This window comes from Taudactylus pleione, unplaced genomic scaffold, assembly GCF_031769625.1.
Source record: "Taudactylus pleione unplaced genomic scaffold, aTauple2 ptg000063l, whole genome shotgun sequence".
In the NCBI taxonomy this organism is placed as follows: Eukaryota; Metazoa; Chordata; class Amphibia; order Anura; family Myobatrachidae; genus Taudactylus; species Taudactylus pleione.
Genome location: NW_028284465.1, coordinates 800,708 through 828,624, shown reverse-complemented (window position 1 = coordinate 828,624; position 27,917 = coordinate 800,708). Strand labels below are relative to the sequence as shown.

General features: G+C 42.4%; 1 protein-coding gene across 1 annotated transcript in view; it reads right to left on the bottom strand.

Annotated features, from left to right (window-relative positions):
- LOC148534828 (taste receptor type 2 member 8-like) overlaps positions 1–27,917 on the bottom strand; it is a 45,122-nt gene that overhangs the window by 4,874 nt on the left and 12,331 nt on the right. Inside the window, exons 2-3 of the mRNA XM_088465690.1 lie at positions 14,061–14,275; positions 6,904–7,034 (exon numbers count right to left, since the gene is read on the bottom strand). Coding sequence (XP_088321816.1) covers positions 6,904–7,034; positions 14,061–14,275 — 346 coding nt within the window. The remainder of the gene's footprint in view (positions 1–6,903; positions 7,035–14,060; positions 14,276–27,917) is intronic.

The window sequence follows — 27,917 nt, the reverse complement described above, 5'->3', positions numbered from 1 at the left end:
TTAATGATATTCTAAGAAGAAAAAAGGACCAATTTATGTTATTTTAGCTTTGTTTGTAAATTTTTGTAAAAAAAAATCCAAATCCAAATCGAAAGCCAGTCACCGCAGTTTGGCAAATCCAAATCCAAAGCCGGACGATGAATTAGAGTCAAAACCAAATGTGGCAAAAATGGTCCGGCGCACATCCCTACTATACAGTAAATGTACTGAAACAAATTATATTGGCCAATCAGTGCAGAGATTTGTTAGGGCACAATTGTACCATAGGATCATTATACAACAGTACAATTAAACAGTTGAGTACTGTAGATCATTTTGTCTTCTCTTCAGAAGAGAAACAAGAGACAGCTTTCTGCAAAGACTCGTAATCTTTCATTTTATTTTGTGTCAATCCAGATGGCTAAACACAATAAAGACTCTAGTGAAGTAGGGCACTGTACTGTACCAGAGAATATTTTATTTGGTCAGAAACAAATCCTTCCCCATCACTCTGCCCACTGGTGTCCAGCACCTGCCCTGTCACATGAGCAGAGGCTGGAACGCAAAGCATTGTCAGCGCATGAGCAGTGAAAAGAAGACATATCGGACTCCCAATATGTCTGTCTTTGGGATACTTTCTGGGACTGTGGAAGGGCCATTTATCAGAGGCTGTTGTCGGACAGATAAGATTACATGAATGGCTACAAAAAATTACTATGTATTGCATCACTATAATGCGAAATTTAGTGAAATTTTCTGTTAGACACTTGATGTTCTACATGAATAAAGCCTTCAATCTGATACAGTAATCATCAATAGAATGGTGTATTATTAACTTAATGATAATGTACAAATTAGCATCTCACAAAATCTCTTTGAATACTAGGAGAAAAAAAAGACAATTTGGACCACATTTTACAAACTAACTTTGGTAAGTGCTTAGTTTGTTAAACTGTACATGTCCTATTTAATATAAAACATAAGGGTCATGGAAGGGCCCAAGGACAATTCCATTGTGCACCACTTTTCATTATGGACTTTTCAATGCAGCACTTTTCATTATGGGCTTTGCCCACCTTGCTGTATTGGTGTAAAGGCTGCTAACCTTTTACTCATTCACCATTAACCTGACGCCTGTGACTTGCTGGTTGAAGAAAATTATTATTATTATATTTTTTCTACTAGGCTATAACTTTGGCTTAAATCACTTGTATTGGCCTGAGGCTTGTGATTTGCTGCTTGGTTTCATTTTGCATTTGAAAACTTTAATTGAAAGCTTGATTTTTAATAATTTGTTTCTTGTTTCGGATTTACTTACTGTACTTATAGTATTAAATGCTTCACCTTCCTCTAAATACTTCACTTCCAGTCACCTGTACTGGCCCCCAGGCCTGTGATTTGCTGTTTGGAGTAAATTTAATGGCGATCTAGTTTTCTACTGTGCTAGATTTTACTCCAGCAGCAATCATCAGTACTTGCCTGAGGTCTGTAAGGTGCAGCTTGGATTCAGTTTGTATTTGAAAATTCACATTTGGAAGCTTAGTTTATAAAAATTTTTACCATGTTATCAATTTACTTTTACTTATACTAATAAACAATTACCTTCCACTAAATACTCTGCCTCCAATCACCTTGTACTCGCCTTGGGCCAGTGATATGCTGTTTGGATTAATGCGCTCATTCAGACCCACTCGCTAGCACTATGCGCTCACAAGTGGGTCGATGGTGGGGCTCTGCACATGTGCCACATGTGCCATGCATGTGTGAAAGCCCCATAACGAGTGAGAAATTCACCCGATCCAGGGCTCGCTACAAACAGGGTGGCTGTCGATGTTGATCAACAGCTCGCCCCATTTTGTAGTCGGGAACGGGGGGTGGCTGGTCAAATGGAGAAGTTGCTGAAGGAATGCCTGACATTTGTGGGCGGCCCTATTGACATCAGTCACTTGTGATGTCAGTAGTGAGCTTCCTGCTCTATTTGAGCTGGAATCTCACTGGTGCTTGTGGCAGATGAGACAATTGAGACCATCGGGGCATGTGACGAGACCCTTGTGGTAGGGTCTTGTCTACTGCAAGTCAAAGGTAGCTTACTGCTCTAACAGAGCAGGAAGCTCCCTACTGACATCACTGGTGATGTCAGTAGGACCGCCTACAAATGGCAGGTGTTCCTTCAGGAATGCCTCCATTTGTCTGGCCATCCCCCCACCCCACCTACAAAATGGAGCGAACTGCTCCTGTTCTAAGCCCTGGCTTCTTAGACGTTATTTAGAATCACAGTTTCAGGAATATCTAACATGGCTTCAAAGTAACTTAAGTGCCTACCGTGTTCTATATGTAATGATGGCACTGAATGAGCTATTTCTAATTTGGTAAGCAAATGTCATGTAAAACATAAAGTAAGCAGTCCTATATTTAATAATAAATCATTCTCAGGTCATGTCTCACCGCAGACAGTCTGCACAATGATCCAGGCAGGTGGTTATGAAGGAATCAGATGCTCTGACAATACTGCCTCATCTTGTATAGAAACTATGATTTTTGCAACTTTCATCTTGATATTAACTGTCAGCTCTTCTCTAATATTTACCGGATTTCTTCTCAATGGATTTATTGTGATACAAATCCTCATTTGGCGGCTGAAGGGACAAACTCTTCAAACCATTGACATAATCATGACCAGCCTGGGAGTGGGGAGGATCATTCTTCTGATGGCTTTTCTTAGGATTACTGTTGAGGCAATTGCAACTCATTCAATCAATCAATCCAGATAACAATTATTCTGAATATTATGTCACTGTAATAACATTTGTGAAGTTCTGCAGCCAGTGGTGGGGCACCGTGCTCTGCGTCTTCTACTGCGCAAAGATCACAAACTACAACAACAGATCATTCATGAGACTTAAGATGAACATCTCCAGGATGGTCCACTGACTGCTCCTATTGTCACTGCTGGTGTCTTTTCTTTCCAGTCTACCCAACATATGGTTCATGCACCCAGTACGCTACATGAATTTTACCCTGGACAGTACCAGCAACCGTAAAGCAAATTTCAGAAATGTGCTCCTCATCTTTTCCTCAAATTCTTTGTGTCCATGGGAGTTCTAATTATATTGCTCCTGAAGCACACCAGGAATATGAAAATCAAAGATTCAGGGTTCAGTAATATCCAATTAGATGCTCACATGTGTGCCATTAGAAATATGCTCTCTTTCTTTTCTTTTATGCTCTGTATTGTATAAATTGATACATGATGCTATTAATCTTCCTATTAGAAGATTCCTTCTATATTTTTTTGTGTGCACTATTTGTGCATCTGCCAACCCAAGTCGCCATTCTACTATATTAATAGTCAGCCATGCCAGACTGAAGTGCTCTCTTCTTGCTGTTCTGCTCTGTGCAGGCCTCAGTAATCCAATTGAGCAAATGTTATATTGCTTTATGCATGAAGCCTAAACTTTACAGCACTAATAATAACCTCTAATATGGCTGCTAAGCTGGGTACACACCTAAAGATTTTCTGTCCAACCATCCTAGTAGTTGATTGGTTGGAATGAAAATCTATGTAATGTATAGGAGTAAATGATGATCAGCAATTTGCTCCTAAATGCCAGAAAACAGATGAAAATGGTCATTCAGACAAGTTTGTTAAATGTTTGATCTAAACAAGTTGTTCAAACAACAGTGTTTGTCCATTTTCCAGCATTTGGGAGCAAATTGCTGATTGTCAACTAGTTGGATGGTTGGACTGAAAATCTTTACGTGTGTATGCAGCTTTAGGTTCACATAGTCTATATTGTAACTGAATTGAATACTTCAGTTCTTTGAATTTTGTTTTTACTTAAAATATTTCTTTACTATTCATTTTAGTTATTCATATTAGAAATGAGCTGAGACCCCTGGGTTTTGTTTTTGGTTCTCAATCATTGTCATGTTTTGGGTTTTTGATTTTGGCAAAATCACCCTCATTAGATTTGGTTTTCTTTAAAAACTGATAAAAACAGCTAAATTAATGTCATTTGGACCTGATTTTTATCCTACGGTATTATTAACATGGATAACATTTCCAGTCAATTTTGACCACCTCGTTTGGCTAAAGGCTGCAGTGAGCTGGCTGGCTAAACTTTGGGACAGAGCAGCAGCACAAACACAGGGTAGTTTAAAAGAATATAGCACATCTGTGAAACTTAGTGGCACAGCAGTGGCAGAGAGGATAGCAGTTGAATAAACTATACAGCCCTGTGGAATGTTTTCATTAATTTAGATCTAATATCCTAGAAGTTAAAGTCTGGTAGAAAGAAAAATATATTACCAGCACACTTCTCCATACAGCAAATCACTGACCTCAGGCCAGTACAGATTATTTTTGCTGGAATAATGTCTAGTAGACAACTAATTACCATCAAACTTAGGACCTCGTTCAGAGGTGCTTGCAAAAAGCAAGTGCTCGCTTTGAATGAGGGCGGGCGCTTTTTTATTTAAAACCCGGCCTCCTGGCCACTTGTTAAACTGTGGGTTACCACCCACAGCTTTTGCGAGTGGCCAGGTAATGGTCATGATAGTTGTGACCATCGGGCTTGCAACGAGACCCTTGTCTACCCACAGCTTAGCGAGCGGCCAGGAGGCCGGCTTTTAAAATAAAAGCGGCCTCCCTCATTCAGAGCAAGTGGTCGCTTTTTGTGAGTGGGTCTGAATGAGGGCCAGTGGGTGGAAGTCTGTCACTCCAACTTGATATAATGGTGGCAATAACAGCTGTGGACTGGGGAGATGCAGCGATCATAGGGTGCCTCTGGCTTTCTGCCATTCACCCAAGTCTCTTGGCGACAATCGGGAGGTAGTTTCAGAACCTTCTCCTTTTGTGCAGGGGGTGGAGGCTGTGTTTGGGCATCAGTGAGAGCTGTAAGGGGAGGAAGGGGGTGGGGCCACACTACTGCTCTCTACTTGACTTGTGGCAATCATGGGGTGCTCTGGCTTTCTGCCATCCATTCAAGTCTTTTGGTCACAATTAGGAGGTAGTTTCAGGACCTTTTCTTTTTGTACAGGGAGAATTCTGTGTTTGGGCAACAGTGAAAGCTGTAAGGGGAGGGTGGGTGTGGGGCCACCTTCCCCATCTCTACTTGACTTGTGCTAGACCCATGCTCTACCTCATTATATAATAGATTCTGGGCCTGATTCAGACCCGCTCGCAAGCCGGTTGATAGTTGGCCAGTGCGCATGCACGGCATGTGCAACGATCGCGCTCAAGCCCTGTAGCGAGCGAGAAATTACTTGCTCTGGGGCTCGCAATAAAATGGGGCAGCTGTCGATGTTGATCGACAGCTCGCCCCATTTTGTAGGTGGGGAGTGGGGGTGGCTGAAACAATGGAGGCATTCCTGAAGTAAAGCCTGCCATTTGTTGGCGGCCCTACTGACATCACTCGTGATGTCAGTAGTGGACTTTCTGCTCTAATAGTGCAGGAAGTCCATGGGCTTGTGAGACCTGAGACCCTACCACAATGGTTTCCTCGCAAGCCCGATGGTCGCAATAATCGCGACCATCTCCTGCCCGCTTGCAGTAGCTGTGGGTGGGCACCCACAGCTTTGCGAGCTGCTAGTAAAAAATAAATAAATAAATCCTCCCCACCCTGAATCATGCTCTCTCTCTGTATCTTCTAAACCAACAGACTGATTTCATGTGCACAATTTTTTCTTTTCTCTTCAAACTTTAAGATATGATTAGTAAATTGTACCAACTGGCATTTGAATTCCCCAATAACATAAAGTTAAAAGAGCATCAGTGAAATATTCATTATTGGGTGCAAATGATATACATTTTTTCCAGCCTATATAAGACCCTCCAACATGACCCGTTCCATTAGGTACAAAATGCACTGCTCCTGGACTTCCCTCTTAATTTATGATTGCAGTCACCTGTGCTGAAAAACCTGTCTCATCAATTACCTAGTTCAACACAGGAAACTTCATTCATACAATTATAGCAGGCCTGGCCGACCTGTGGATGTCATGTTGTTGTGAAACTATGTCCCAGCATGCACTGCTGGGACGTAGTTTAAGCATTCCCTAGAAGTATGGCAGGGCATGCTGGGAATTGTAGTTTCACAACAGCTAGAGAGACACAGATTGGTAAGACTTGCTCTATAGTCTTTTACTAAACAGAATGTAATAGATTATCTGTATTTTTTTTTTTTAAATAGATAAAAAATTTTAAAAACAGCTAAAATCTTTAACTTTATGCAATACAAAACCCGAAATTCGGATTTAACTCCGAATTCCGAACTGCAAAAAGATCACAATCGCGACCCGGACTTACCAGGATTCACGAAATTAGGGTGGCTTTGGATTTCTGGAGAACCGAACCGCACATCTCTAGAAATAAGGCAAATTTAGAGCTTTCCTTGTGGTTATTTAAAAGTAAAAATGACTGTAACTTATTCACATTCATATAGCCAGTAGGAAAAACCATCATAAAAATAACAGTAACAAAAATATTTATATTTATTCTATTCCTTTACAGATATAGCGGCACAGGTATTACTGCACCTTATTCTGTTTTATGTAGAAAGCAAATTCAAAGAAATCAAACACATACTATATAATTAAGTTACACTATAGCTGTTAAAGTGATATTATACCCTACAATTACACTGCAGCTAATAGACAATATGGGAAACAGTACAGGTTCAATTATTACATTTGGTCATGTGGATTTCTGGTTCCTGCACAGCGCAGAGCAGTAAGAAGAGAGCGCTTCAGTCTGGCATTGCTGGATATTAATACAATAGAGTGTAGGCTTGGGTAGGTAAGGACACAAATACTGCACAATGATACACAGGCTAAATCTTCTGATTGGTAGCATAAAGTGATCATGTAGGAACTTATAAAATATAAAGCATATAAGAACAGAAAAGAGAGCATATTTCTAATTACACTTATGTGAGCGTCTAGTTGGATATTAGTGAACCCTGAATCTTTGCTGCTCATAATCCTGATGTGTTTCAGGAGCGATACAATCAGAAGACAAATGGCCGCACAGAATATGAGGAACGGTACGAGGGATCCTGTGAAAAAGATGATGAATAAATATACAGAATTTGTGCCCAGAGTCACATTTCCAGTGCTAGAGCTGCTACTGTCCAGGGTAGAATTCATGTAGAGTACTGAGTACACGAGCCATATGTTGGGCAGGCTGGAAAGAAAAGGAACCAGTAGTGAGGTCAGGAGCAGCCAGGGGACCATCCTGGAGATGTTCATCTTAAGTCTCATGAATAATCTGTTGCTGTAGTTTGTGATCTTTGTGCAGTAGAAGACGCAGAGCACGGTGCCCCACCACAGGCTGCAGAATATCACAAATTCTGAAGCAGTGTCAGTATCCTTAGTAGCATCATTGGAAATGATGGAATGAGTGAAAATAACCACAGCACATTCATTGAAACCAGCAATTAGAAGAATGATCCTCACCACTCCCAGGCTGGTCATGATAATGTCAATGGTTTGAAGAGTTTGAAGAGTTTGACCCTTCAGCCACCAAAAGAAGATCTGGGTCACAATAAATGCATTGAGAAGTAATCCGATAAACATCAGAGAACAGAGGACAAATGATAACAGGATAAAAGTGGAAAAATCCATATTTTCTTCACAGAGTAATGAATACTGTATTTCACAACATCTGATTTCTTAACAACCATCTAGAGCTAGACCCATCTGATGTACGGTGTGGTATAGCAAGTTAGTATTATACATAGGATTGTTTGCTTTCTGTTTTGCATGACATTTGGCTACTAATCTACAAATAGCTATGTCATCATTACATTTTAACATTTGAATGCAATGACTACTGTAAATTAGTTACATAATTATACCCCTTATAGACAAAAATAACCCTAAAACCTGTTTTTTACCTGGCATTTGATTGTCGGGATGTTCTGCCCAACCCAGCCTGACCCCCCCCTTCAGACAGAAAAGCTGATCAACAAAAGTATTTTTTCTGTCTGAAAGGGTCAACCCGGGTCAAAACTGGCAGGATCACTGACCCTGGAATTTTGACTCAGGTTGACCCTTTTAAACGGAAAGTTGATCAGCAAATTATTAGGTAAGAGTGCTCTACCCGGTAATTTGCTTTTCTGTGTCAAATGGGTCTCAGTCAGATAAATGTGAAACTCAGCTCCTTGTGCACCTAGCAGCAATCTCCTGATGTTTGTGGGGGTTATTAGACTACATGGAGATGTAATATAATCTGTAAGCAGTGTTCCAATTACATAATTGTCAGTGTACAGTCATTAATGCCATCATTTATTGTATAATAAAATAGTGTACAGCGCCAATGTAGAGGACATGACAAAAATAAATGTTGGAAAAACATAATAAAAGAGGCACTCACTTTCAGTGTAAAGTGTGCTGTACACTGACTATGAGTGCCGCCTTAAATTTTCAGCTCCAACTCACCAATAAGCGGCAGGTTACAAAAGCCAATGTTTTGTAAATATAGCCAAATAATTTTAAAACAACAACATAATAATAATAATAATAATAATAATAATGAGGTAAAGAAATTACACATACAGAACAAAGTGATGACATATGTCAGGACACATGTGAATTACACAGGTTCTATGGTTGATTAAAACCAGGTGAAATGCAGACTTGAAGTTAGCCGTGGAACCTGTGTAATTAAAGGGATAGTATGATGATAATCCTACATATAAGTAACACAAAAAGACCTACAGTAGGAGCTCATTCTGAGACAGGAGCAAAGAAAAAAACAAAAAGCAAGTAACTTGTCTGGAGATACCATGTTGCAATGTAAGGGGGGAGCAATATATTTTTGTATTTGTATATAAGGTCTGCTTTTGCATGTGGCCGAAAATGGCAGATTTATTGTTACACTGCATATATATTTGAGCTTGGACACGCCTCTCTCAAATGTAAATCTCTCTGCACTTTTCACATCTGCCCCACCAGCAGCGCAGCATGGTTTTACCCCCAGGTGCATCGTTACTTGCCCTATTTTTTACTTTGTTCCCAACTCAGAACCAGACGCATTATTGGCTCCAGGCAACAAGACATAATTTGAAAATGACTGAACTGCTGGATCAATTCCGACGGTAGAAGAAAGTTTCAAATCACACTTTCTATATATCTTATTACACATTCATTTCTATATAAACTACACTCTAATTGTATCCTAATATTTTACCTTATGTCTGAACACAATATTTTAAGAATCATAAACACAGGTTAATTTTTATACATTTTTCAGATAATAAGATATAGAGGATTTACTTGATATATGAAGTGCACTGATTCAACATCTTGTCTTTTTTCTGTTGTTAATTAATTAGTTTAATTAGAAGATTATAAGGAAGCACCTCCATGAAATTATTATTGAGAATACTAACCATATAGGTATAATTAACCACTTGAATGATGTATCTAGGTCATTAAGAACAAATCATTTTATTTCTCTGGGTAAGGAAATAATACATTACACATATATCGGTGCGGGATCATAACAGTTGTTCTGAACTTTCAATAAACTAGACGTTCCCATTCAAAGATTCCTGGCAATACAATCTGAGACAACAACTATAAATTAGAGATGAGCGGTTGGGATTCTGTGGAATCTGAACCGCTCTGAACATTGTGGATCTGAGTTCCCTGCCTGACTCGGATGCCCGTTTGAGGCCGAACTGCAGCCTCCTAGTTTCGGATTCTTGTGCAGGACACCCCCAAACTGGCCCAGCCAAGGCACCCCAGGGTACCGCCATAGTAAGAAAAGTGCAGTGTAAAAGAGATAGTTAAGAGCTGCCACAGCTGCATATAAAGAATGAAAATGAAAAGTGAAGTACATGTATAATAAACAAACAGTGAAGGGTTAAAATGTGTTATAATGCAGTGCCCTGAAACAGATCAACCAAAGCAATCCAGGGGGACCCATGCCACTGCTGTGTGGCAATGTTTCATAGATGTGCTTAAATTGTGGTGTCTGTGCCGATGCGCTGCTGCTTTGTCGCTTAGTAACCAGTCAGCTCACTGCAACCTTTGGCCAGTAATGTTGAAAACAATATTATAAGCTGTGAGGTGGTCTAAATTGACTGGAAATGACTGGAAATTAATGTTATTGAGGTTAATGATGCTCTAAGAAGAAAAAAGGACCAAATTATGTGATTTTAGCTTTTTTTGTAAATTTTTGTAAAAAAAAATCCAAAAATCCAAATCCAAATTGAAAGCCAGTCACCGCAGTTTGGCAAATCCAAATCCAAAGCCAGACGATGTATTAGAGCCAAATCCAAATTTGGCAAAAATGGTCCGGCGCACATCCCTACTATAAATGTACTGAAACAAATTATATTGGCCAATCAGTGCAGAGATTTGATAGGGCATAATTGTACCATAGGATCATTATACAACAGTACAATTAAACAGTTGAGTACATTTTGTGTTCTCTTCAGAAGAGAAACAAGAGACAGCTTTCTGCAAAGACTCATAATCTTTCATTTTATTTTGTGTCAATCCAGATGGCTAAACACAATAAAGACTCTAGTGAAGTAGGGCACTGTACTGTACCAGAGAATATTTTATTTGGTCAGAAACAAATCCTTCCCCATCACTCTGCCCACAGGTGTCCAGTGCCTGCCCTGTCACATGAGTGGAGGCTGGAACGCAAAGCAGTGAAAAGAAGACATATTGGACTCCCAATATGTCTGTCTTTGGGATACTTTCTGGGACTGTGGAAGGGCCATTTATCAGAGGCTGTTGTCGGACAGATAAGATTACATGAATGGCTACAAAACATTACTATGTATTGCATCACTATGGAGCGAAATTTAGAGAAATATTCTGTTAGACACTTGATGTTCTACATGAATAAAGCCTTCAATCTGATAAAGTAATCATCAATAGAATGGTGTATTATTACCGTAATGATAATGTACAAATTAGCATCTCACAAAATCTCTTTGAATACTAGGAGAAAAAAAAGACAATTTGGACCACATTTTACAAACTAACTTTGGTAAGTGCTTAGTTTGTTAAACTGTACATGTCCTATTTAATATAAAACATAAGGGTCATGGAAGGGCCCAAGGACAATTCCATTGTGCACCACTTTTCATTATGGACTTTTCAATGCAGCACTTTTCATTATGGGCTTTGCCCACCTTGCTGTATTGGTGTAAAGGCTGCTAACCTTTTACTCATTCACCATTAACCTGATGCCTGTGAATTGCTGGTTGAAGAAAATTATTATTATTATATTTTTTCTACTAGGCTATAACTTTGGCTTAAATCACTTGTATTGACCTGAGGCTTGTTATTTGCTGCTTGGGTTCAGTTTGCATTTGAAAACTTTAATTTGAAAGCTTGGTTTTTAATAATTTCTTTCTTGTTTCAGATTTACTTACTTACTGTACTTATAGTATTAAATGCTTCACCTTCCTCTAAATACTTCACTTCCAGTCACCAGTACTGGCACCCGGGCCTGTGATTTGCTGTTTGGAGTAAGTTTGATGGCGATCTAGTTTTCTACTGTACTTGATTTTACTCCAGCAGCATTCACATTTGGAAGCTTAGTTTATAAAAATTTGCACCATGTTATCAATTTACTTTTACTTATACTAATAAACAATTACCTTCCACTGAATACTCTGCCTCCAATCACCTTGTACTGGCCTTGGACCGGTGATATGCTGTTTGGATTAAGGCCCTCATTCAGACCCACTCACAAGCACTATGTGCTTACAAGTGGGTCGATGGTGGGGCACTGCACATGCACCACGTGTGCCATGCGTGTTGGCAAGCTCCATAACAAGTGAGAAATTCACCCGCTCTGGGGCTCGCTACAAACAGGGTGGCTGTCGATGTTGATCAACAGCTCACCCTGTTTTGTAGGCGGGGACAGGGGAGGCTGGTCAAATGGAAGAGTTGCTGAAGGAATGCCTGCCATTTGTGGGAGGCCCTACTGACATCACCCACTCGAGATGTCAATAGTGAGCTTCCTGCTCTATTTGAGCTGGAAGCTCACTGGGGCTTGTGGCAGATGAGACCCTACCACAAGAGTCTCGTTGCAAGCCCGATGGTCACAACTATCGTGACCATTACCTGGCCACTCACAAAAGCACCCGCCCTCATTCAAAGCTAGTGCATGCTCTGAATGAGGTCCTAAGTTTGATGGTAATTAGTTGTCTACTAGACATTATTCCAGCAAAAATAATCTGTACTGGCCTGAGGTCAGTGATTTGCTGTATGGAGAAGTGTGCTGGTAATATATTTTTCTTTCTACCAGTCTTTAACTTCTAGGATATTAGATCTAAATTAATGAAAACATTCCACAGGGCTGTATAGTTTATTCAACTGCTATCCTGTCTGCCACTGCTGTGCCACTAAGTTTCACAGATGTGCTACTGTATATTCTTTTAAACTACCCTGTGTTTGTGCTGCTGCTCTGTCACAATGTTTAGCCAGCCAGCTCACTGCAGCCTTTAGCCAAACGAGGTGGTCAAAACCACTGGAAATGTTATTAATGTTAGTAATACCGTAGGAACAAGGGCCCTCATTCAGAGCCGTACGCTCTTAGCAGAGCGCACGCTCTGAATGAGGGCCGCCCTCCATAATTATGGAGTGCCCTCCTGGACGCTCGTATAGCTGTGGGTCACCACCCACAGCCTATACGAGCATGCAGTTTGATGGCCGCGATGGTCTTGACCATTGCGACCATCAACACTGCGAGCTGTAGCCTGCGGTTGAGTTTTTCAACCGCAAGGCCCGGAGTGATTTTGGCTCTATCAGAGCCAAAATCACTCCCACTGACATCACTAGTGATGTCAGTGGGCCGGCTTCTGACGGTAGGCGTTCCCTTTGGAATGCCCCCGTCAGGGAGGCATGCCCCCGGCACGCCCACCAAAGGGGGTGTGCTGTCAATCAACATCGACAGCACGCCCCCTTTGATCAGACACAACGAGCGAAGGAAAGTCCTTCGCTCGTCGCGTCTGGGGCATGCGCACGACGGAGCTCCCGCCGTCGTGCGCATGCGCAGTGCACAACATCGACCCACTTGCGAGCGGACATCAGCTTGTGAGTGGGTCTGAATCAGGCCCAAAATAAGGTCCTAATGACATTATTTTAGCTTTTTTCATCAGTTTTTAAAGAAAACCAAATCAAATGAGGGTGATTTTGCCAAAATCAAAAACCCAAAACGTGACAATGATTGAGAACCAAAAACAAAACCCAGGGGTCTGAGCTCATTTCTAATATGAATAATTAAAGTGAATAGTAAAGAAATATTTTAAGTAAAAACAAAATTCAAAGAAGTGAAGTATTCAATTCAGTTACAATATAGACTATGTGAACCTAAAGCTGCATACACACGTAAAGATTTTCAGTCCAACCATCCAACTAGTTGACAATCAGCAATTTGCTCCCAATCGCCGGAAAATGGACAAACACTGTTGTTTGAACAACTTGTTTAGATCAAACATTTAACAAACTTGTCTGAATGACCATTTTCATCTGTTTTCTGGCATTTAGGAGCAAATTGCTGATCATCATATACTCCTATACATTACATAGATTTTCCTTCCAACCAATCAACTAGTTGGATGGTTGGACAGAAAATCTTTAGGTGTGTACCCAGCTTAACAGCCATATTAGAGGTTATTATTAGTGCTGTAAAGTTTAGGCTTCATGCATAAAGCAATATTACATTTCCTCAATTGGATTACTGAGGCCTGCACAGAGCAGAACAGCAAGAAGAGAGCACTTCAGTCTGGCATGGCTGACTATTAATATAATAGAGTGGCGACTTGGGTAGGCAGATGCACAAATAGTGAACACAAAAAAATATAGAAGGAATCTCCTAATAGGAAGATTAATAGCATCATGTATCAATTTATACAATACAGAGCATAAAAGAACAGAAAGATAGCATATTTCTAATGGCAGACATGTGAGCACCTAATTGGATATTACTGAACCCTGAATCTTTGATTTTCATATTCCTGGTGTGCTTCAGGAGCGATATAATTAGAAGTCACATGGACACTAAGAATTTGAGGAAAAGATGAGGAGCACATTTCTGAAATTTGCTTTACGGTTGCTGGTACTGTCCAGGGTAAAATTCATGTAGCGTACTGGGTGCATGAACCATATGTTGGGCAGACTGGAAAGAAAAGACACCAGCAGTGACAATAACAGCAGCCAGTGGAACATCCTGGAGATGTTCATCTTTAGTCTCATGAATAATCTGTTGTTGTAGTTTGTGATCTTCGCACAATAGAAGACGCAGAGCATGGTGCCCCACCACAGGCTGCAGAAATTCACAAATGTTATTACAGTGACATAATATTCAGAATAATTGTTATTTGGATTGATTGAATGAGTAGCAATTGCCTTAGTAATCCTAAGAGAAGCCATCAGAAGAATGATCCTCACCACTCCCAGGCTGGTCAAGATTATGTCAATGGTTTGAAGAGTTTGTCCCTTCAGCCGCCAAATGAGGATTTGTATCACAATAAATCCATTGAGAAGAAATCCGGTAAATATTAGAGAAGAGCTGACAGCTAATATCAAGATGAAAATTGCAAAAATCATAGTTTCTGTACAAGATGACTCAGTGTTGTCAGAGCGTCTGATTCCTTTATAACCACCTGCCTGGATCATTGTGCAGACTGTATGCGGTGTGACGTGACCTGAGATTGTTTTATTATTAAATATAGGAATGCTTACATTATGTTTTACATGACATTTGGCTACCAAATTACAAGTAGCTATTCAGTGCCATCATTACATAAAGAACACGATAGGCAATTAAGTTACATTGAAGCCATGTTAGATATTCCTGAAACTCAGATTCTAATTAACGTTGTCGAAAGTTTATGATGTTTGTGAGGGCAGTGGCATAACTAGTGTCCCTGCAGCCACTGTGGTGGCTTGGGCGCGGCACCGAATGAGGGCGCTAGCCGCCAAAGAAGCAAGTGGAGAGCTGCGCCCAGTGCTCAGTCAGTGGTGCAGTACTGTTATGCTGCTCCACATGCGCTGGAGACTGAGAAGGACCAGGATGTCACCAGGCGCAAGGGAGCCGGCGGAGCGCCCATTGTGTATCAGTCAGTGTGACTGACTGAACTGAAGAAGAGTGCTGGGCCCGGGCTGGCTGCTGTTGAGAGGTGAGCGGGTGGCAGCTGCTTCCTGAGGACCGCGAGCGTCCTGCAGGAGCTTGGGAGCCGCGACCCAGATGGTTAATCACCAACGGTGATATAGGGCTGTGCAGCGGCTGTGACAGTGACAGAGCCTGTATTCACAGCCGCTGCCCAGCCCTGTATCACAGCCGCTGTCCAGTGGGTCCACCCCAGTATCACAGCGGCTGCCTGCCGCTGCCCTGCCCACCCCAGAATCACAGCTGCGTCCCAGCCCAGCTGTATCAGGGCTGGGCCTGGGCAGTGGCTGTGATACAACAGGGCTGGGCAGGGCGGAGGCTGTAAAAAAAATCAGGCCCAGCCAGGGAGTGCTTGTAATAATAAGGGCTGGAGGCCACTAGAGCAAGTAATAATAAGGGCTGGGGGGGGAGACTGGAGCCAGGGCAGTTTCTAGGGTTTGAGGCTCCCAGTGCGAGCAGTCAAAATGCACCCCCCCCCCTTGAAGCAGTAATAATGTGGAGTGGGTGTGGCCTCATCGTGAGGGGGTGTGGTGTCACAGTAAGGGAGTGTGATCTCGAAAGACCACAGAATGTCAGCCACTGTGACTACCGAGCCCAGGGGTGGCAAACCTGTCAGAGGCAAAGCGCTGAAAAATATATGTAGCTAAACAAAAGTCAGACAGCATGCGCGCGCCGTAGGCACGCACTCAAAAAATGGGGTGTGGCCTAGCTGTCACAAGCCCATGCCGAATTTCTGTGTGCATGCCTTTGGTGTGACATTTGCAGAGGTAAGACCTTGCATCACACTCGTTTAGAGTGCATTGGGAGCGAATCCAGCACATTGAAAATACACTGCCACAAACCACTTCCACATAATATATTGGAAAAGCCAAAGGTCATGTTTTAAAACCACATCCACCTCAAATACATTATTAAATCCAGAACCACATAAAACACATTGAAAAAACACGATTCACATAATACACACTTCATTCCAGCCCCCTCCCTTGCCATTCCAGCCCCCTCCCTTGCCATTCCATCCCGACAGGTCTTAGGCTTCCCCCCCACTGGCTCTCAGGCAAAAGTGCCCATTATGCAGTGCCCCCTGTAGTTGTCCCCATATGCAGTGTCCCCTGTATTTATGCCCCTTATGCAGAGCCCACAGTGGTAGTGCAACTTATGCAGAGCCCACAGTAGTAGTGCCCTTTATGCAGTGCACCCAGTAGTAGTGCCTCCAGGAGTGGTGCCCCTATGCCATGCCACCATTAGTAGTGCCCCCTGTAGTCATACCCCCATCAGTAATGCCCCCAATAGTAATGGTCCCTGCTGTATTGCCCCAGTAGTAGTGTCCCCAGTTGTATTGCCCGAAATATTAATGCCCCCTGTATTAGTGCCCCCAATAGTAATTCTCCCTTTGTAGTAGTGCCCCAAGTAGTAGTGCCCCTGGGCCCTGAGTAATGCCCCCAGTAGTGGCACCTCCTAAGCAATGCCCCCAGTAGAAGTGCCCCCCGAGTAATGTCCTAAGTAGCAGTGCCCTGGTGCCCCCAGTAGTGGTGTCTCCCCCAGCAGATGTGCCCCCAGAGTATTGTCCAGGCTGCCTGCACATAAAAAAAACCCCACTAATACTTACCTTCAGCCCCGCTCCAGTGTCCGCTCGGCTGCTCCTTTGCACTATGGGAAAGACGTCATGACGTTCTCCCATAGTGCACACTGGGGAAGCTGGAAACCGGAGGCTCCGTCTCTCCGGCTGCTCTGCTCTGCCGGGCGCCCGTTGGTAACTGAATCTCAGCGGGCGCCCGGCAGTTAACAGGCTGTTTCTGCTGGGCGGCGCGCCCCGTGCAATTGCACGGGTCGCCTGCCCCTCCTAGAAACGGCCCTGACTGGAGCCTGTAATAATAAGGGCTGGGGGGGAGGAGACTGGAGCCTGTAATAATAAGGGCTGGGGGGGGGAGACTGGAGCCTGTAATAATAAGGGCTGGGGGGGGGAGACTGGAGCCTGTAATAATAAGGGCTTGGGGGTGAGACTGGAGCCTGTAAAAATAAGGGCTGGGGGTTAGACTGGAGCCTGTAATAATAAGGGCTGGGAGGGGGCACCAGTAACTTTTTGGCAGGGGGAGCAAAATTAATAGTTACGCCACTGTGTGAGGGATATTAAAGATATAAACCTGCGTAGGAAAGTCAGTTTTCTGAAACATGGTAGTGTTTCACCTATGTAATTGTCACAACAATAAATTTGCTACTTTATTGTAAAATAAAGCAATAGCACTTTCCTCCAGCATGGAACATATATGAAGTGGATCTGGATAACTGTGATGTCAGTTTCTTAGTTGTCAGATCTTAATATGGGGTAGACGTGTGAGAGTTCCCAATAATTAAGCACAAAATACATAGCACACTAATAGAACATTGGGGTAAATGTATTATAGTGGCACGCACCGTCCTGCTATAACTCATGCTGCTTTGCCTCTTTACCAAGGTGATCCAGGAAGCTCTACCTATGAGATGTATGAACATCTCATCTGCCAGAAAGTGGGAGTGAAAACTTCCCCCTCCTGCGATCCCTGCCTGAGTACACAGTGCATCAGCCTAGTGCTGTGTGTCTCACTCCCGGGCGGATCCACTGGGCATGTGCGAGATCTCGCAAGCATCACAATATCCTGCGTGCAGCCCCTGGAGCCAGCAGCCATCACAGCATGGACAGAGCAATGACAGCTGTAAATGACCGTTCATACATTGCCCGCCATATTTGGCATGCTGTCTTGTAGATAGTAGTGCCGATAATGACAGTTGTGCACAGCGCCCCTGTCATTTACTGTCAAGCCCCACAATAATACATTGATGAGAAGTGGTATCAGCGGTATCGCCCCTTCATACATTTTCCACATTATCCTATAAATAACATTTATTATGTGCATAGAAAACACCAAAACATACATAAAAGGATGTTAAAAAGAGATAAAAAACTATTTGTGATAGGTTCCCAGGCTCTGGGAAGCCATCAAGAATACCAGAGTCACTAACATAGAGCCACTAAATCTGCCCTTGCTGGTCACCACTGTGTCAGTAAATGTCACTGACAACAAGGATAAATTTCACAGGACCAACTTTGGAACAATATATCATATATATTCTGATGTGTCCAAATACACTTACCAGTGTGCTATATATTTTGTGCATCATTTTCGGGTACTCTCACACATGTGTACCCCATATTAAAATCTGACAACTAAGAAAGTGACAGTTATCCAGCAACACTTCATATATAATCCATGTTGGACATACCCTTAACTTCAAATTGTGCCAAATAGCCCAGTTATCACGCCACAGACTAAGCTACTTAGCTGCACCAAAACACTATTCCCAGTTACCTAGTGAACCATTTGCGACCTAAGAAGCAATATGAGGATAAAGTAGCAAAATGATGGAAAAATGTAGCAGACTTGGGCAAAAATTACGAAAGGCAAATCTGATACTAGTGACCCTCACCATGCATAATTATGCCAAATCTGCCACTTTATGCCAAGTCCTTTGCCACAAAAAAGCTTGTAAACTATTTGCGCACTGAGATGCAAGAAGAGTAGCAAAGCTGAGGAAAAAGTAGCAAATTTTATTAAAGAGTATCCAACATGGATACATTTTTGTTGAGTCTTCCTTGTTTATATACAGTAGATGCCTCTGCCCAATCAGTGTGGCCCCATGCATTCTTATGGAGAGTGACCACAAGAGACCTCTTAGTGGCACTATGTGTTATGGGTTTTTTTTTTTTCAAATCCCCAGTGGATGGCAGCATGGCCAGTATTGGATCTATCCCTTTGGAATGTGTGAGTAATACATGGGAAAATCAGGGGTGTGGTAGTGTGTATTTTTATATTAGATTTCTATTTTAAATGTTTTTATATGTGGACTGCAGGTGAGAGCGTGCCTTTGATGCTTATACTGTGCGGCCTATTTCACAAGCGCGAATGCAGCCCAAGCTGGAACGCATGATGTTTGCACATGCACCATGAGTGCAGCATGTTATTGTGGCTCAGTCGGTTTTATGAACTGTTAGTGTCCGGTTCTGATAGCACCACAGCACCTTTATTTAAATGTGGGCCAGTTGGAGGAGATGATAATTTTTGTTACAACAGACCAGGGCCATTTCCTACAGACTCCGGTAGAATTGGCGGTCTTTACACTAATTGGTGATGGTACAAATAGGTAAGTGGCTGTTTTTACTTTTGGATTGTGGTGACACTTTGTTGCTATATACTATGGAGAGGATCGGCTGTCTTGACAAAAGTCCTTGAGACCCAAAACGTCGGCATTTTATGTGACATGTGAGTCTTCAATATGAAAAACTTTTTCTACTTTTCTATGGAGTTGGTGAGTGCCCTCTCTTTTTCTGTACTTTATATATTAGTGTTAGGTTTTTTTTTGAAGCAGTTTGCACGTCCGTTTCAGACTGACTCTGAATAAGACCCTTAGTACTGGGTTATGGGTGACATTGTTACAATAGGAAATGACTAACTGGTAACTAAATTTAAATATTAGTTTAATAATTATTCACATTTATTCTTTTTTTTTTAATCAATACACTGTAGGTCAGCCTCTAGTTTAAAATGTCATCATATTTCAGTGGAGTAAAATATCAGTCGCTATTTGAAGTTACTAAAGTGAAAAGCTCTGATTGTGTAAGATGATGGGCCAGATGTACTAAACTCTGAAAAGTGATAAAACACCAGCCACTCAGTTCCCAACTGTCATTTTTGAAACACAGCCTGTAAAATGACAGTTGGGAGTGGCTGACATTTTATCACTCTCCAGTTTATCACCTTTCAGAGCTTAGTACATCTCCCCGGATGACATTAATGACGTCCTCTGGTATCCGGAGCTTCTCTTTGTTTTTTTAAAACTGTTTGCTTGTTTTGGACCCGTCATTCTCCATGTTGCTAGCTATTGTGCCCAGTCAGATCTACATTGTAGTTACACTCCCTCGTGCAGTCCTTACATTTTCTGTGGTCACTACATCCACTCAGCGGGCACCTCCGAACTTCCTGGTGCTTCACCTCTCACAATCGACATGTCACTGTCCGCATTGCTACCCTGACAGGCGGCACTCTGGCAGCGCAGCTCCGGCTGCTCAGAACATTACCTCAGCTCTTCCCTCAGGGTCAGTGGGATCTGCTCTATATAGCCTCTGGCTAGGTGCCAGGATGCTCCCTGCCCACAGCACAAGCAGGGTCAAATTGTTTCTTAGCCCAACTGTTAATGGCTCCCTCTGCTGCAGTGTGTCAGGGAAGAGGGGGGGAGAACCCCTGTAGAGTATCTCACAGCAACATGTCCCCAATGCAGCTCACACACAACAGTTTATTCAAAACAGAAGCAGTACATGTACATATAGGGAAGCTTTACGAGTTCCTTTTTTAGTACAAGAGTGGTACCACATTGTATATAAACAGATAGTTCTTGGTTGGGGTACCACATAAGCTTCCTCTATCTGCTTCCCTCCCATCTCCCCCTCCTCACCTCTCTTTCCCTGTCTATCGTCAGTCACTGCAACTTACCAGCAGGTGAGCGAGGCCATCTGAGGTGTAACCAATGATGATCCCTCATGGTGTGTGCAGTGACAGTCTGCCCCCAGAGACTGGAGACTGGTCATGTCTGTTGCAGGGTACAGGTCTTGTCAGATCCTCACAGTGTACATGGCCAGGGCTTAGCACAGGAGCAGTATATGGGACAGTGGGTGGAAGTCTGTCACTCCAACTTTATATAATGGTGAAAATAACAGCTGTGGATTGGGGAGATGCAGCGACCATAGGGTGTCTCTTGCTTTCTGCCATCCACCCAAGTCTCTTGGCCACAATCGGGAGGCAGTTTCAGGACCTTCTCATTTTGTGCAGGGAGTGGAGGCTGTGTTTGGGCATCAGTGAGAGCTGTAAGGGGAGGAAGGGGGTGGGGCCTTGCTTGCGCTAGACACGCTCTACCTCATTAAATAATAGATTCTATCTGTAACTTATAAACGAACAGACTGGGGGCCCGATTCAGACCTTATCGGAAGGCTGCGTTCGCACGTAGCCATCCGAAGTGAAACTATGCTAATGAATGCACCCGCATCACAAAGAAGCATATGCCCACCACTACAAAATATCACCAACTTCCGCTTACGTGCAACCGCTTACACGTCGCTAGACAGTTGGAACATCGAGAACCATCGGAGCCATTCACAAAACACTGGTTGACCTGACCCTGCCGCAGTCTTAGTGAGAGCTTCTGTGTGTAACTGGAACTCCTCCTCCGTATGCTGATGGTGCATCTTAATTATGCACGCCCATAAAACAGCGTTCAGATGCACGGACACGCCTGCGTTCGCACAACCACCCCCTATCACCACCTCCAAATGGCACTTCCTGTCACTCAAGCTTGTGGCCAGTCACGATTGGTTCACAATCGCAGTGGCTGGTTCACACATGCGCACTATGTCTTATACGCATGCGCACACTGCAAACATTTGCCGGCTACGTGTGAACACAGCCTTGCGATCAGGTCTGAATCGAGACCAGATTTCCTTAGTCCGCACAAATGATCCTACTCTCCTCAAACTTTAAGATGTTATTAGCAAGTTGTACCAACTGGTATTTACATTCCCCAATAACATGAAGCATAATGTTAAAAGAGCAACAGTGAAATATGTATTATTGTGTGTAAATGATATAAAAAAAAATTCCATCTTATGTTAGCGGCCTACACTCAGTTGCCCTATAATTGTGATTGATTAATCAGGAACTGAGTGCAATATGTTGGTACTATAGAATAGGGATGAGCAGGTTCGGATCTCAGAGAACCGAAACCACCTGAATTTGACGTTCTGAGCCGAGATCCGAGTCGGCTCGGATTTTCCTGCCTGACTCTGATCTCAAAACGAGGCACAACTTCATCATCCTGCTGTTGGATTCTCACGGGTTTTGGATTGTATAAAAGGTCCCGCGATCGCCACCATTTTCATTCCGGCTGTGGAGAGTGAAGAGGAAGGAGGGGGCTGTGATCACTGTGCTGTGCTGTTGCTGTCACTGTGTGTGCATACATAGGGGCAGGCTACTGTTGTCACTTGTCCGGGGCTGGCTGCTTAATGTCCATACTGCATAGGGGCTGGCTGTTGTCACTTGTCATAGGGGCTGGCTGGCTGGCTGTTGTCCACTCCATACTATGGCTGGCTGCTGTGCCCTGCTGTGCTGTGCCTGTTGTCCATAAGGGCTGTGTTCCTCTATCTATACTAGGAGCTGTGCTGCAGACAGAAGAGGGGGGCTTCAGTGGCTCCTGTGTCACTGCAGTCCATAAGGGCTGCTGCTGTGTTGTCCAGGGGGTGCTCTGTCCATCAGGGATGCTCTTCACCCCCAGTGTGAAAAAAATTATGAAATTGTTTTTTTTTCTGTGTGTGCACATTTTAGCCACACTTATCAGCAATGTAGCTACACTGGGGGTGCTGCCTGTGTTGTTTATCAAGGGGCTTCTGCCTCGTTCTGGAGGTGCTCTCTCCCCCCAGTGTAAAAAAAATAAAAAAAGTTTTTTTTCTGTATGTGTGTGCGTGCATTAGCCACACTTATCACTAGCAACATAGTTGCACAGGGGGGCTGCCTGTGTCATTTATCAAGGGGCTGCTGCCTCATTCAGGGGTGCTCTCCCTCCCAAGTGCCAAAAAAAAATTACTCAATCAATCAATGTGTTTTTTTTCTGTGTGTGTGCGTTAGCCATGACATCACAAATACCTCAGCTGAGATTTGCATAAACATTTTCAAAAGGTGAAAGTAGAGGATATGGTTTAAAAAATAGAATAAAGCAGCTAAAACTGAGTTCTCTGATTATAGTGTCCCTACTCCCAGTCCCTACCCATGGCCCCTTTACCTGAATTTCAGCAAGTCAGAGGGGTAACTCCATGCAACCTTATTCCAGAGTGCAGCTGCTCCTCCTGTAGCCTAGGTCAGAAGATGTGTAGGGGGTGTGGTGATATGGACTAAAATGTAGCTGACATCCACTAAAGTGGACAATGAATCCCCAATCTAACAGGGAGCACAGCTGTAATTTATACACAACACAGGATGGGATGACGATATAGGGTTCGGTGATGGTATAACCTGGGGTGATGTATACATCATCTTCTTCACACAATATTGATTTGTCCCCACTGGAATCCACCATTACAGGTGCCTCTGTAATTTTTGCAAGTAATTGACAGTAAAGGTCTTTCTCGTACAATTTGTAGTTCATTTTGATGGACATCATCTTTTGCACATTTTGGGGAATAGTCTCAGGCCGATCACTGACAAGGTTCCCGGCTGTGCTGAAAACTCTTTCTGAGTACACACTGGAAGGTGGGCAGCTCAAGTAAAGCAAAGCCAGTTTGTGTAAGGGCCTCCAAATTCCCTCTTTTTCCTGCCAGTAGTTATTTACATCTCTTCAGATCTGTGTCCTTTGGGAAGACAAAATAATGTCTTCATCTCTTCTGGGATGCATATCCACTCCCAGCAGCAGGCATGCTGCTCAAGAGTTCTCAAGAAAGACACAACGTAAGACTTAAACCTTAAATCTGAAATGTTGCATTTTCTGCTCTGTTCCGCTTTTCCACATATCTGCTCTGGTTAAGTGGACAGTGGGAACAACGGCAGTTTGATGGCCACTAACTAACTATGTTTTTCTAATGTGCATATACAGCTTGGGAAATGTTCATGTGGAAGCTTTGCAAAGGATTATTTTACAGTCATTTGTTTTGGAAAGCAGTCTTCCTGGTCCCCAACAGAAGTTGGTGCAGGATTGGCGCAAGACACAATGTAAGACACAACGCAAAGGTTCCCAAACTTTTTTGTATAAAGGCATCCTAGAGTATCAACATTATTTTCACGGCACCCCTAGGTCAAAAGTTTGTAGTAAAGTGAAGTAAATTGTGCTGACCTGTCATCCTTAGGCTCAGTTATGTGGTGGTGGAAAGGTTTGTGCTTCTGTTTGTCCACATATTTACATTACATTGACCATAAATAATTTGATTTGGTGCTGGACCACCAACCTGAGGCACCCCTGCAAGTGTCCCAAGGCACCCCAGGGTGCCACGGCATACAGTTTTGGAACCACTGCCTTAAGGGGTAAATTTAATTTACTAAAGTAAGAGTTTTTAGAAGTGAGTTTTAGAAGTAATGTTGCTTGCCCAGAATCTGATTAGTTGCTATGGGCAACATCACTTCTAAAACTCACTTGTAAAAACTCTTGCTTTAGTAAATTAAATTTACACCTAATCTTAAATCTTGAGCTTGTTCACATATCTGTGCTGGTAGAATCGAGGCCACTAACTAAGTATGTTTTTTTAATGTCCCGGTAGAGGTTGGGAAATGCTTTTTTATGTGGAAACTTTGCAAGGGATTATTTAGCAGTCAATTGATTTGGAGAAGTCTCCCTGGTCCCTTTCTGTGATGAGAAAATCCTCTCCCAGCAGAAGCAGCAGGCATGGCACTCAAGGATTCTTCTGGGACAAGGACTGATGTGAATGAGTAAAATAATTTTTTTGTACATTTTTTGTAAATGCCTACCCTCCTCCCTAATAAATTTACTTCGATATCAAGAAATGAAATTAAACTTACTACCAATCAACACCAATCAACCATTACTGTCCCAGCCTTCAACTACATACATACTCCAACTCCCTTAGGCCTCTATTGAATAAAAAAAACATTTGTTTCCTGATGTGCAATGTTAGAAGTTGAACTGCCATGAGTTTGTGCCGCCCACTGTTGCCGCTTAGCTTAATCAGCCAGCTAGCTTGGTGCAAATTTTGGGCCTAAACTGGATGAAAACAATACAGTGATCTGTGATAGTCAAAAATACTGTAGGAACAAAAACAGGCCCATTTTATGTGATTTTAGCTGTTTTTATGATTTTTTAAGAAAAAAAATCCAGATCCAAAATGAAAAACAAAAAATAAAAAACAGAAGAGAGGTTTGGCAAGACCAATCCAGATCCAAAACCAGGGGAGATACAGATCCAAAATCAAAACCAAAACCTAGGGGTTGGCGCACATCTCTACTATAGAATTTGTTATGGAAAATTATCTGACCATCCTGTAGCTATCCAGCTGTTGTGAAAGTAAAAGTCTCAGCATGCTGTGCCACAGTTTTAGCATTCCCTAGTAGTACAAGTGTGGCTGGACATGCTGGTACTTTTGCATTTCATAAAAGCTGGAGAGGTACATATTGGCTAGGTCTGATCTATATACGTTTACCATACAGAATGGAATAGTTTATATTTTACTAACAACATTTAATAAAAACAAAACAATTTGAAAGGACGTGAAATTAGGGAAATTTGGAGATTTCCTTGTTCTTTAAATAACTTTATTCCATGAAGTACGAAAAAGTAAAGATTATTGTACCTTATTCCTCAGCTATTCCTGCTTATTTGCACCGTTCATATAGCCAGTAGGTAAAATAATTTTAATAATGATAGTAACAATAAGATTTATATTTATTCTATTTATTCACAGATATAGTAAGTGGCACAGGAATGGCTGCACCCTATTCTATTGTATGTATAAACCAAGTTGAAAGAAATGAAACACATACTGTATAATTAAGTTACACTGTAGATGTTGTTAAACTTAAAGTGATATTATAGCCTACAATTAATTTGCAGATAATAGACAATATATCAAACAATACAGGCTGAATTATTACATTTGGTCATGTGGATTTCTGGTTCCTGCACAGCGCAGAGCAGTAAGAAGAGAGCGCTTCAGTCTGGCATTGCTGGCTATTAATACAATAGAGTGCAGGCTTGGGTAGCCAAGGGCACAAATAGTACACAATGATACACAGGTTGAATCTTCTGATTGGTAGCATAAAGTGATCACGTTTGAACTTATAAAATACAAAGTATAAAAGAACAGAAAAGAGAGCATATTTCTAATTACACTTATGTGAGCATCTAGTTGGATATTAGTGAACCCTGAATATTTGCTGCTCATGTTCCTGGTGTGTTTCAGGAGTGATGCAATCAGAAGACAAATGGCCGCACAGAATATGAGGAATGGTACGAGGGATCCTGTGAAAAAGATGATGAGCACATTTACAAAATCTGCATCCAAAGTCACATTTCCAGTATTAGAGCTGTCACTGTCCAGGGTAGAATTCATGGGGTGTACTCGGTAAATGCACCATATGTAGGGTAGACTGGAAAGAAAAGACACCAGCAATGATGTCAGGAGCAGCCAGGGGACCATCCTGGAGATGTTCATCTTAAGTCTCATGAATAATCTGTTGTAGAAGACACAGAGCACGGTGCCCCACCACAGGCTGCAGAACTGCACAAATTGTGAAGCAGTGTCAGTATACTTAACAGCATCATTTGCAATGAAGGAATGAGTGAAAATGACCACAGCAGATTCACTGAAACCAGCAACTAGAAGAATGATCCTCACCACTCCCAGGCTGGTCATGATAATGTCAATAGTTTGAAGAGTTTGTCCCTTCAGCCACCAAATGAAGATCTGAGTCACAATAAATGCATTGAGAAGTAATCCGATAAACATCAGAGAACAGAGGACAAATGATAACAGGATGAAAATGGGAAAATTCATATTTTCTTCACAGAGTAATGAATACTGTATTTCACAGCATCTGATTTCCTAACAACCATCTAGAGTAAGAACCATCTGATGTATAATGTGGTATAGCAAGTTAGTATTATACATAGGGTTGTTTGCTTTATGTTTTGCATGACATTTGGCTACAAATCTACAAATAGCTATGTCATCATTACATTTGAACATTTGAATGCAATGAGTAAATTAGTTACATAATTAATGTTAGATATACCGGTATGTGAAACTCAGCTCCTTGTGCACCTGCCAACTATCTCCTGATGTTTGTGGGGATCATTAAAATATTAGCCTGTGTGCAGAAGTAATATAATCTGTACCCAATGTTCCATTGGGATACGGTTAAATTACTGCTGCCCGGAATCCTGACGGTGAAAGGCTGACCCGGGACTAGGTGTTGAAATGCTGGGGCCTATCTTTAGCCCCACGCTGAAATCCCGATGCCCGGCATTCCAAGCAAGGTAAGTCGGGGACAATTTGGGTTGTAGCTGTGGTCAGGGAGGGTTAGGTTTAGACATCTCCGGAGGGATTAAGGGTTAGGCACCCCCCCAGGGAGGGTTAGGATTTGGCTAGTGAAAGGGGAGGGGTTAGGGTAAGGCACCCCCGGGGGGAGGTCAGGGTTAGTCACCCCCCTGGAGAGGTTAGGTTTAGGGTGTTGGAAGGGGGGGTTTAGGTTTAGGCACCCCTGGGGAGGACTTAGGGTTAGGCACCACTGGGGGGAGGTTAGTGTTAGACACCCCTAAGGGAGGGAAAGGGTTGTGGGGGAGGGGAGGGTTAGACTACTCACCAGCCACTGTCAAGATGTCCTCACTTCGGGCTTCCGACATCGGTGGAGAACTGGCGGCTATTCAGCCATTGGTATTTCATACCGATTCCGTTCCATTTACATAATTGCTAGTATACAGTAATTAATGTGTTGTCATTAGAAAAATATTTTTCTATTTGTTTCTGCTATTAAAACCACACTTCCAGTCACAATCCAGTCTCATGTAAGCCAGGTACAAGGGGAAGGAATCGCAGCACAAGATTTCCAGATGTGTCTGACTCAGAATAGGTAGCAGATGTGGAACTTTGTTTTTGGAAGCAGTTTGCAAGTCCGTTTCACATTGACACTAAATAAGGCCCTTAGTACTGGGTAATGGGTAAATCTCAAGATAAACAGTTTAAGAATTCAAGTTTATTCTTTTTTTAATCAATAAA